At 41.6% G+C, this 12,443-nt stretch overlaps 1 protein-coding gene across 1 annotated transcript; it reads right to left on the bottom strand.

The window, feature by feature from the left end:
• Positions 1 to 2,118: 2,118 nt before the first annotated feature.
• LOC120462413 (trace amine-associated receptor 9-like) lies at positions 2,119 to 5,910 on the bottom strand. Its single transcript, XM_089119990.1, has one exon. The coding sequence runs from the start codon at positions 3,187 to 3,189 to the stop codon at positions 2,191 to 2,193; it is 999 nt and encodes a 332-aa protein (XP_088976116.1). The 5' UTR covers positions 3,190 to 5,910; the 3' UTR covers positions 2,119 to 2,190.
• Between the last annotated feature and the right edge of the window lie 6,533 nt (positions 5,911 to 12,443).

The following is a 12,443-nucleotide window of genomic DNA, read 5'->3' on the forward strand; positions in this document are numbered from 1 at the left end:
GTGAAAAGTGCTATATAAATAAATGTGACTTGACTTGACTTAAATTCTTAAGCTCAAATGGATACTTTGACAATTTTTAATCTGGTTTCCGATCGCATCACAGCACGGAGACAGCGCTCATAAAGATAATAAACGACATTCGCTTAAATACTGATACAGGCAAATTATCCGTGTTGGTACTACTCGACCTCAGTGCTGCATTTGACACTGTCGATCACAACATACTTCTTGACAGGCTGGAGAACTGGGTGGGGCTTTCTGGGATAGTCCTAAAATGGTTCAGGTCATACTTAGAAGGGAGAGGTTATTTTGTGAGTATGGGAGAACATAAGTCTGAGTGGACATCCATGACTTGCGGAGTCCCTCAAGGCTCGATTCTTGCACCACTCCTGTTCAACCTGTATATGCTTATGCTCCCAATGAGCCAAATAATGAAAAAGAACCAAATCGCATACCACAGCTACGCAGACGACACACAGCTCTACTTAGCCCTATCGCCTAACGACTACAGCCCCATTAACTCCCTGTGCCAATGCATTGATGAAGTAAACGGTTGGATGTGTCAAAACTTTCTGCAGTTAAACAAAGACAAAACTGAAGTTATTGCGTTTGGAAACAAAGATGAAGTTCTTAAGGTGAATGCATACCTCGACACTAGGGGTCTAACAACTAAAAATCAAGTCAGGAATCTTGGTGTGTCTCTAGAGTCAGACCTTAGTTTCAATAGTCATGTCAAAGCAATAACTAAATCAGCATACTATCATCTGAAAAATATTTCAAGAATTAGATGCTTTGTTTCCAGTCAAGACTTAGAGAAACTTGTGCATGCTTTCATCACCAGCAGTGGATTACTGTAATGGCCTCCTCACTGGCCTTCCTAAACACACCATAAGACAGTTGCAGCTCATACAGAACCAGAACATATGAACACATCACACCAGTCCTCAGGTCTTTACACTGGCTGCCAGTTACATTTAGGATTGATTTTAAAGTATTATTACTGGTATATAAATCATTTAATGGGTTAGGACCTCAATATATTGCAGATATGCTCACTGAATATAAACCCAACAGATCACTCAGATCATTAGGATCACATCAGCTAGAAATACTAAGGGTTCACTCTAAGCATGGAGAGTCTGCTTTTAGCTATTATGCTGGATCAGCTTCCAGAAGAGATCAGGTGTGCTCCTACAGTAGTCACATTCAAATCCAGACTCAAAACACTTCTGTTTAGCTGTGCATTTACTGAATGAGCACTGTGCCACTGTTTGTCCGACTGTTACTGCACTTTTGATTCTAAATTGTTTTAATTATTTACTGTATTTTATTTGTATTATTATGACTTTTTTATTCTAAACTGTTTTAATTATTCTGATTTCCTATTTTAATTTCCTCTATGTAAAGCACTTTGAATTGCCACTGTGTATGAAATGTGCTATATAAATAAACTTGCAGTATTATATTATTTTGATAGAGTAAAGCAATTTTCTAAATTTTGATGATTATATATAGATAATCATTAAAAAAAAATAGTACAAAAGGTTCAGGCAGAACACGATATAGACTCTAATATAAATGTTATGTTTTCTATAAATATTTCCTCAGTATTCTGTTCCTTGGATTCAATTGTGCATTGCTGAATTTTCTTTTTCGTAATATACATTTTGTCATAGTAAAGATGTTGAAAGGTCTAAATGTTGAACCTTTGTGCTTTTTTGTGATTCAGAGGAATAAATATCATTGGGGGGAAAGGAGACACAAGTAATATATATATATATATGAAGAGTTCAGATGCAAAAGCCTCTAAATGCCATTTGAAATTTTCTTCTTTAATGATGATTTTTATCAAACTTGTATATTTAAGTTCAGTAATTTCACTAATTGTTATTTAAGTGAAATTACTGAACTTAAATATACAAGTTTGATAAAAATCATCATTAAAGAAGAAAATTTCAAATGGCATTTAGAGGCTTTTGCATCTGAACTCTTCATATATAAACATATATTGTTTTCTCCTAGTTATTTATTTTTGGACATACAATTGTATCTGCTGCAGGTTTACAGTGTATTGTTTTAAAAGTGTTATTAAACAGCATAGATGTTGAAAACAAAGTCACAAAAAAATGGAAAAAGTCATCATAAAAATCCATTAGTTTTTGATTTTAATGCCATTGACATAATAGATTATCACTGATCATTTACCTCAGGGAACAGAGTTAAGTATTCTGATGATGGTTCGAATATTTTCAGGGACAGAATGTGTTTAATTGATATTCTAAACCATCTATAAAATAGTGCATAGATGAGGGGGTTCATACAAGAATTCATATACATAATCCAACACATAATGTTCATTACAGTTGATTCATTTGAATCATATCCTGGAAAAAGAGAGGCTATGTAATATGGTATCCAACAGAGAAGATAAATTGCTATAACAATCCCCAGTGTTTTTGCTGCCTTTTTTTCCGACCTGCTGGCATTAGTGACAGAGTTTATGAGCCGAGCTTGATATTTTGCTACACAGAAGATCTGCCCATATAAAGATATTATTACTGAACAAGGGGCTACTAATGAAACGACGAGGTCTGTGAGAACATACTCAAACTTGACCGTAACAATACAGTCCCCGTAACATCTCATTGGGTTCTCTGTATGAAAAATAGCATTGTGTAACATGATAACCGAATATATGCTTGAACACAGCCAGATTAAAATGATACAAAAAACAGCTTTGTTGGTGGTGACCCTTGTTGAATATTGCAGAGGATCTTTCACAGCAATGTAACGATCTATAGATATACAAACTAAATTACCAAGAGATGCCGAAACAACAGTATAAAGAATAAATGGAAACAAAGAACAAAATGTCTCTCCAAAGTACCAACATGTCTCAATATATCTGATGCCCATCAGTGGTATAACAATCAGTCCCACAAGCAGGTCGGCCACAGCCAGAGAAAGGATGAGCAGGTTAGTTGGAGTGTGAAGCTGCTTGAAGTGAGAGATGGAGATGATCACCAGCAGGTTCAGAAACACAGTGAAAAAAGTCGCTAAAGATATGAAAACGTACAAAACAAAGTACTCCACTTGAGGTTTGATTTCTTTGATGCATGACAGATTGTTGTTTAAAAAGCAGTAGTCAGTTTCTTGATTATCTGCATCTGTCATTACCCTGTTTAGCATTTTAAAAATGTATTAGGAGTACCGCAAGTTTCAAAAATAAGACATTTTATAGCTGTGGGAGGATTTTCACGCTTGTTGGTTTGGTGTCAGTTTTGTGGATTCATTTATATTAAATGCAACTGGCCACGTCATACACAGGAGGGTTGATGCTTTGGTTTTACACACACCCATAAGTTAAATATTCATAAGCATGGGGATGTTAAGTCTATAGGTCATGGCCTAACAAAAATTATGAATTCACATTTTTCTTTAAATTTACACCACACAGTCAGTTTGGTTTGAATACTATCCAGGTTGCTTGAGCAATTCATACAAGCTACAATAATTATAGACTGTTCGTTACCTACAGTATAACTGTTAGTTATAGGTAAATCTCTGTGTGCTACTGTACCTGCCGACTTACAGATATTTACTTTACAGTCCTCGCTGGACAGACTATCTTCCACTGATGATCAAGCCATTTTAAATGTGCAGACATAAGAAGTATATTTGACAATGACTGTTTCAAAACCTGCTCCAATCGAGCCTCCTCAAGATGTGGAAAAGAGGGCGTGACGCCCGGAACGCACAAGAGCCGGACATATTGTCAGACAACTAGTATTGACCTGGCCTTGGTAGGACTTCTCACAGAAAATAACATGCAGCACATGAGGAAGCTTACTTTAGTCACTTTACTGCAGGACTGGTGTCAGAATGTTAAACTGGAAATTAACCTGACTAATACAAAAGAACTTATAATATGAACAAACCCAAGAGGGGCCAGTAACATCCTCTTTAATCTATCGCCATTGCGGAGATAAAAAATAACTCCACACAGCTGACATGATAATTGCTGACAGGTCTCACCTCAGCCAGTCACGTTCTAGCTTCCGTTCACGTGACGCCAGGGTTGCCAAGTCCACGGTCCCTCTCCCACCCCTAAACGCGTTGCTATTTTTTAAGAAGCAATTGGCTGGTTTCTCAGGTGTCGTTAAGCATGTGTATGACAGTTTAGGACTAAGGTCCGTGATCGGATCGCATCGGATTACACTCCCGCGATTCATACAATATCCAGTGATTTTGGCCAGTATCCGACTAATACCTATACTGAATATCGGATCGACGCACCCCTAATTTTAACTGTGGTGTCACTGATGCTGTGGCGAGGGGGGCGTGGTTCAGCGAAGTCTGTAGCGGGAGAGCGAGGACATAGCCGAGGGGGGAGTAAGTGGGTCAAGTGCAAATGAGGAACACCTATTTGTAATTCCGGTAATTGGCGTAAGGAGACCGCATATAAGCGGGCCATGCGGACAGAGGATCGAGAGAGGAACTGGGAGCTCGTGCACGCCGGTCTGAGGATTTGCCGTCCTGTGAAAAGCTGTGTTCAGTGGAAAGAGTGTTGTTGCTGTTCGGTGTCCTGAGAAAGCTGTGTTCAGCGAGAAGAGTGTTACCGAATCTGTGACAGGGAAGCTGTACCCAGCGGAAAGAGTACTCTTTGATCTGAATTATTTTTTAACTACCTGAGTTTATTGTGTGAGAGCGCAGACGCGCTGTGGGGAGAGAACATTGTCAATAAAGTGCACGAGCCCCAGTATTAGCCGACCCTGTATCTCCTTTCTTCACCCATCCACGAACCTCGAACTTATCACACTGGTGCCGTGACCCGGATGAAAGGAGAGGCCGCCACCAGAACATCCATGTCATCACCATTTGCGGACATCATCCACACGCTCGCGGGACTCCATCAGCAACATCAGGAGGCCCTGTTGAAGATGGAGAAGCAGAAAGACTGCTCCAGGGACAACAGGAGGACCGCGAGCAGTTTCGGAGCTGATGGACCGGGAGGTTCGGGCGTCGTCATCATCGGTCCTGGCCGTGGCCGCAGCCCTACCCCTTCACAAGATGGGACCCCAGGATGACCCGGAGGCCTTCCTGGACCGCTTTGAGAGGTCGGCCGTGGCCTTGGACTGGCCATCCTCGGACTGGCCCATGCGGCTGATCCCACTGTTGTCGGGTGAAGCCCAGATCTCCACCCAACAGCTGCCAGTCCAGAACCTCCTGGTCTACACAGACCTCAAGTGCGCCATACTTGTACACATACCAGTTGGCAGAGGACCAGTGGGTGGCGTGCCCTGGGGTCGGCGAACCCCTCCCAACATCCTCTCTCTCTCTCTCACTCCCCCTTCTCTTTCCTCTCGTCCTATCCCTGCTCCCAGGTCCAGAGGCGGCTTTCCACCGCGCCCGGCGCACACCACCCAAGGGACCCTCGTCATCCGGCATCAGCCTTCCAACACTGGCCCCTGCGCTCTCCTCACGCCAAACGCTTGACCCACTTCCTGCCACTGGGGTGGCGGGGAGGCCTGGGCCGGCCTGTTGGTGTTGCGGGGACCCTGGGCACTTTGTGGACCGGTGCCCAATGATGGAAGTGGGAACATTAGTCAGGGTCCCCGACGCGCCACAGACCGCCCCCAATCAAACTGAGCTGTGCCAAATTCCAGTAAGTCTTAAGGGGGGTATACCAAGCTTTGGTGGATTCAGGTTGTAACCAGACCTCCATCCATCAAAGTTTGATTCATCCGGTGGCATTGGATAAGAGCCGCACGGTTAAGGTTCGGTGTGTGCATGGAGAGGTGGTGGGTTAGGGTTAGGTAGTGCCAGTCATTATCCAATTTCGGGGGCAAAAACACAGTGTGGAGGTAGCAGTTAACCCGCACCTCCAGCACCCGTTAATTTTGGGAACCAATTGGCTCATTTATGTATGGGTGCTTCTGGGTTAGAGAAGAGGCTGGAGAGGGGAGCGGTTGTTCAGGCTGGAGCAGTAACGTTACCCAGCTTTTGTGGATCCTCCTGACTGGTCGACTTTTTCAAATTGCACTATAAATGGAAACGTTGAAATTAATTGTAAATAAAAAAGCTAGCAGGCAAATGACCCTCTCTTTGATCTGATTAATTTATTGCCCTCTACAAGCACAAATCACTGGTGCTCAGAACTAATTGGTTTTTTTTGGTGTTTTTTTTATTTTTGTTTGATTAATTGTTTTATGTGTAATAAAAAAAAATAACTATGCCTACCTTTGTGTTTCATGAAAAAAAATGCATTTTTGAAACTGAAGGGTTCTACAAGCTGAGCGGACTATAAATATCTCTGGTTGCTAAATAAACTGTCAGGCAAGTTATTATTTGTAAATCTAGATTTAGCCTAATTAAAATATAAACTAAAGATATAAAAAATAAACTAACATTTTAAAAATGTTTTATTTGGCAAGTGACCATGGTATAAGCGGGTTAATGCCCTCCGAGGTGTCCATTGTCAGGTTTTAACGGACTTTGGCGGAGGCAACCGTCCTCCGCTGCGCGTCGGCCGGTTCACGCCTCGCCGTCGTCCATTAAAACCTGACAATGGACACCTCGTCGGGCATTAACCCTTACTCGTACCAGCGTCTATCACACACAAACAGATGGCTTGGTGGAACAATTTAAGCGCACGTTGAAATCCATGATTCGGAATTTCGTGCGGGAAGACGCCAGAAATTGGGATAAGTGGTTAGAACCCCTCTTGTTCACTGTACACGAGGTCCCCCAAGCCTCCACAGGGTTTTCCCCTTTCGAGCTGCTCTATGGATGTCAGCCCCGCAGGGTCCTGGATGTTCTTAGAGAGGCTTGGGAGGACGGACTTTCGAATAGCAAAAACGAAATTCAATACATCCTGGACCTGAGAACAAATCTCCACACTTTGGGGCTGCTCTCTATGGAGAATTTGTTACAGGCTCAGGACAAACAAAGTCGGCTGTACAACAGGGAGGCTAGACTACGCAAATTTTCACCGGGAGATAAAGCGCTTGTATTGCTTCCCACATCCAGCTCCAAATTACTCGTCAAGTGTCAAGGACCTTTTGTGGTCACACGGCGAATAGGGGATCTCAACTATGAGGTTCTTCGATCAGACAGGGACGGAACACATCAGATTTACCACCTCAACTTACTAAAACAGTGGAATGAGGCGGAGTCAGCGATGCTGGTGACGTTAGTGACCGAACTTAAAGTCTCAATCTTCTGCTCTGGCCATTTGCGGAGACCACCTCTCACCGTGCCAAGATCGCTGACATTCGGAGTTTACAAACAGAGATTGCTGATGTGTTCTTGCCCCTACCAGGTCGAACAAACCTCATCCAGCACCACATTGAGACCGAGCCGGGCGTGGTAGCATGCAGCCGGCCATGTCCCAGATAGCAAAAAGACATTGAATCAACGTGGAAATATGACATCGAAACAACGTTGATCTGACATTGTTTTGCTCATCGAATTAACGTTGAACCAACGTCAGACGCGTCATTCTTTCAAAACTAACGGAAAATCAACTTGAAATCAACGCGTTGTTTCAACGTTATGAAAGCAAACCAATTTTCGATTTTCATTTACCTTTGAAGAATGCCGCGTCTGACGTTGGTTCAACGTTAATTCGATGAGCAAAATCAACGTTGTTTCAATGTCATGAGAGACGTCGTTTCCACGTTGATTCAATGTCAGTTTGCTGTCTGGGGTAGGTTGCCTGAGCATAAAAAGAAAATAGTTCAGGATGAATTAGAAGCTATGCTGGATATGGGAGTAATAGAGGAATCCAACAGTGACTGAGCGGGCCCTATAGTTTTAGTGCCAAAAACCGGACTGTTCTGTGTGGATTACTGCCGGGTGAACGCAGTATCGAAGTTCGATGCATATCCAATGCCAAGGGTTGACAAATTGCTTGATCGGCTCGGTACTGCTCGTTTTTATTCGACACTGGATTTGACAAAAGGGCTATTGGCAGATCCCCTTATCTCCAATGTCTAAAGAAAAAACTGCTTTCACGACGCCGTTTGGATTACACCAATTTGTCACCCTTCCTTTCGTTTTTTTCGGGGCACCCACCACCTTTCAGCGCTGGATGGACAGAATCCTCCGGCTGCATGCTGCATATGCCGCGGCGTACTTGGAAGTAGCTGCGAGCAGCGAGGCTCACGGCCAACCCAAAGACAGACTGATCTCATGAAGTAGTGTGTGTATGACACGCCAATTCATATTTCCATTTTTGGCGTGCGATCAAGACGCATAATCACTTTTCAGCGTGTTTATGAACGCTGTTGACTTAACATTATTACTGTATATATAAATATATGACTTACCTCAACCCCGTCCCTAAACCTAACCGTCACTGGGGTTAAAGGCATTTATGACTGGACATTTGACGGCGTGTACAGACACGCAGAATCACTCGGACGTTAATGGCGCAGACATACACGCGGATACACGCGGATAGCTCAAAATCCGTAGAGATAACACGCCACTTGACTCGAAAGTGGCGTGTATGTTTACGCCAAAGTCATGATGTCATGTTGCCAAAGAAGTGTGCAATTGGGCACGTGGAAGTCAGGTATCTGGGCTTTCACTTGGGTCATGGACAGGACAGGTGCGTCCCCAAATTTATAAGACAGCAGCGGTTGCAACCTGTCCAAGACCTAAGACCGAAAAGGAGGTTAGACAGTTCCGGGGCTCGCAGGATATTACAGAAGGTTTGTGCTTGTATAGTAAACTCATTTTAGTGTAAATAATCTGCTTCATTCAAATGATGAGTCCATAGATATAAATTGTTGATGACAAAAACGTAAGTAAATATTTATTTGAAATATTCATTCATTTTTACGTATGTATTTGAAAAAGTATCACATGCTAGTTTGTGTAGCTACTTGATGAATTAAAGTTCCAACTTCTAAAATACATTAAAACAAAACACCATTTAACTGACCCCTGAGTAATGAGCATCAGTGTATTCTCTCTGTGTGTGTTTACCTGTGTTTGTGTTCACACCTGTAATGAATGCTTGATCTCTACATTCAGCACAGGTGTTGATAGCACCCTCAGGTATACATTTACTCAATAACAAACTATACCACTTGTGATTGATCTTTAGAGTTTAATGTTAATTATTTCTCAGAAGAGTTTTTATTTAAAATAAATAACACATTTGTCTCAGCTTGTATGGAAAAAAAACATGTGAACTTTGTGAGAGGTCCAAGTTTTTAAAAGTTTCTTTGTAATCATTAATTAAAAATTTGTTTTTACTTATAACGACATGTGCAAGAAATGTGTAGAAAATCTGAAAAAGCTTTGTAAATTTTTCATATAGTTGCATGGTCAAAATCCACTGTTAAAGTGAGAACTGCAGGGATCTTATAAGATATTGCTGTACTGAGTCAAAAGACACAGGGAACCTCACAAACAAACAGCTCCTGGAGGGCCAAGGTCTTACAGAGTTTAGTTCCAACCCTGCTCTAACACACATACATGTAGGTTTCAAATAAGACAGAAGGATTTGCTTTGCTGGTTCCCATGTTTTTGATACGTTTGATTTGTTCCCTCATTGTAGTTAAATAAATAGTTCACCCAAAAAGAAAATGTGTTGTTAATTTCACACACAGACCATCCAAGATGTACCGTTGGTGACTTTCTTTCTTCAGTAGAACAATAAAGATAATTGTTGGCTGCACCCACGGTCCTTGGTGATTCACGTAATTTAAGTCAATTCGTGCCGCTTATCACAAAATGAATACCAGTGGCAAGAGCCGGCTTCAGACCGCTTTTAGCAGGGGGGCATTTATTTTCAATGGGTGGGCACTAGGTAGGTATGGGGACTTTTTTTCCGATATTAGATATCCTATATTTATTATTGCTACTGCCTTTTCTGTTAGCTATTAACATGAAGTAATGCAACCCACACAATAAACACATAAAACATTACACATTGTTGCAAGACGAGCGACTCTTAAGAAATTTGATCAAGGGTTAAATAGGCCTATACAAAAAAAAAAAATTCAAGACCGACTCTGACCACAGCTTTATAGCAAAGCTAACAAACATGTACACAGTCTCTCACTGACAAAATAGCCGTTTTTATGCTATCTCAATGGCGGAAGTGAGAAAAAAAAAGCTAAGTTACTCATCTTTATTCTGCTATGTTCTAACATAAGCATTTACATTCGTGGCCTTAAAAAAGCATCATGTAGTTACCTTTATCAAATAAAACCTTTAACACCTTTAACAAATAAAAAACACCCACAACATACACAGATATTATTCTACAATTTCCATTTACAAGAAAATATAGGCTTAAACACCTGTTTCTCCACGGCGGGAGTGAGTGACATTTCAGGACAATGGGCAGCGCAAAAACTAGGCCAACTAAACTATTAGTTTCATCACGTGACAACACATAGTGAACATTACAGTACATGCCAGTTAGATAAATACACTTACGTCTCGGTCTCGACTACAACACTGCACGGTAGAAGCACCAAATACCAAAGCCGGGCTGTCGTTGTCTTGCTGTATGGGGTAATCGATGTGTAAGGAGAAACTGTGGTATTGAACCATTTTCTAATTTCCATTTTTGGAGAGTTTTCATCTGTTTGCTTTGTTTTGAATGCAGGAAGCTCGCGCGGTCGCGCCAACTGAAAATCATTTCATTCAAGTATTAACGTGCGTGATTGGGGGGGCGGCAGGGGGGTTTCCTCACAGCGTCACACTGGTTTTTATGTTGGCTTTATTGTATTTTCAGCTAATGAGCCGTTTGTAGACATATATTTGTACTATTTCTCACTGAAATGTGAATTAAATTAAACTGATATTATTTTGTAAATTATATCATAATTCAGTTTGGGGGGGCACAAAATACATTTGGGGGGGCATTGCCCCCTAATGCCCCCCCCCCCCCATAGCGCCGGCAATGACGATGCATTGAGGTCTTATGAATCAAAATGACCATTATGTGCAAGAAAAGTAACATTATTAACATTATTTTATTTTTACCTGTAATTCATAGCCTTAGGCAGTCCTGTATGTGATCTCAACATTACAGGGCTCGAGCTTTCTGTCGCACACACGATGACATGTGTACATTGGCATGAGTTGAAATGTGGTTTTGATGCCATGCATTTGTAATCATGCGACAAAAAAACGTGTCCTCCAGACTTTCGTTTGCTTGAGACTTAAATGGCCTGAGGGTGAGTAAATCGATTTTCATTTTTCAGCTGCCTCAAAATAGCATTGCGCCAACAATGCGCCTGAACACACCTCTTTTAGGAGACCAGCACGCCCATGGGCACATAAATAGGTGCAGATGCATTTGCTATTAAGACAACGTGGCGCAGGACGTGAAAATGATAACTGCGTCGGGCTGAAACTAGCAAAAAACACTTGCGTCGCACATGGCGCTGCCTTGCGTCGGGTGCATGATGGGGCCTAAGAATCACTTTGACCGTTTATCTACTGAAATATGAGTTTTCAGTGATGGCCCATACATTTTTGAGTTCATTCATATTCACATTGAATGACACAATGACATCATTCTTCATAGTGCCTTACATCACAACCAACTAGTAGCACCAAAGCGGCTACACAAAACATGACAACCCTGAATGCTTCAGCCTTCCTAGTTTTAAGGAGCACAGACCTAGATAGGCCCTCGTGTATAAAACTCGAATCCGTAGAACTCATCCTAAAAGTTTGTGTACGAAAGCTTGATTTAGCTTATGCTCAAGAGATTCAAGATATTTAAGTTTCAAAACCATGCGTGTATCCCAGAACTGCACAAAAGTCCCTCTATAAAGACCAGTCAGCAAACGATTGAGCATACTGTACATGTGTCTCCATCCCATCTCCTTCCCTGAAATAGCCATGTATGGATCTTACAATGCCTAGTTTTACTGTGCACAAAATCATATAAAATCATTTGTGCCATCCCATTACATTGCTAAAATCATTCAGTAGTCTTGTCTTGTTTTAAAATAAATGTATCAAAATATCCTTAAAGGGTTAGTTTACCTAAAAATGAAGATTCTGTCAGTATTTACTAACCCTCATGTTGTTCAAACCTCTATGTGTTTATTTGTTCTGCTGAACACAAAGGAAGATATTTAGAAGAATGTTTTAATCAAACAGATCTCAATCCCCATTGACTACCATAGTATGTATTTTTTCCTATTATGGTAATCAATGGGGAATGAGATCTGTTTGATTAAAACATTCTTCCCCAGTCAGTCTACGGCTCACTGTCAGGTCTCGTCTTTTGACGCCCGCGATAGGAACTCCCCGGTTCATAGCACTTCTGTCTGGTTCCAGTATTCTCTGTATTCTCTAAGCAAGGATTGTTCTACTGCACTTACCTCTCTGTGTGTATTTCAAGCAGCCTCTGTGTGCGGTGGTTCTCCAGGATTCTCCAAACCGACTCTGTGCATACTCCT

Source organism: Pimephales promelas, chromosome 15, assembly GCF_988280905.1.
Source record: "Pimephales promelas chromosome 15, fPimPro1.hap1.1, whole genome shotgun sequence".
Lineage (NCBI taxonomy): Eukaryota > Metazoa > Chordata > Actinopteri > Cypriniformes > Leuciscidae > Pimephales > Pimephales promelas.

Bases quoted from the DNA above. Each gene is read 5' to 3' on its own strand.
- LOC120462413 (XM_089119990.1), bottom strand. From the start codon at position 3,189: ATGCTAAACAGGGTAATGACAGATGCAGATAATCAAGAAACTGACTAC.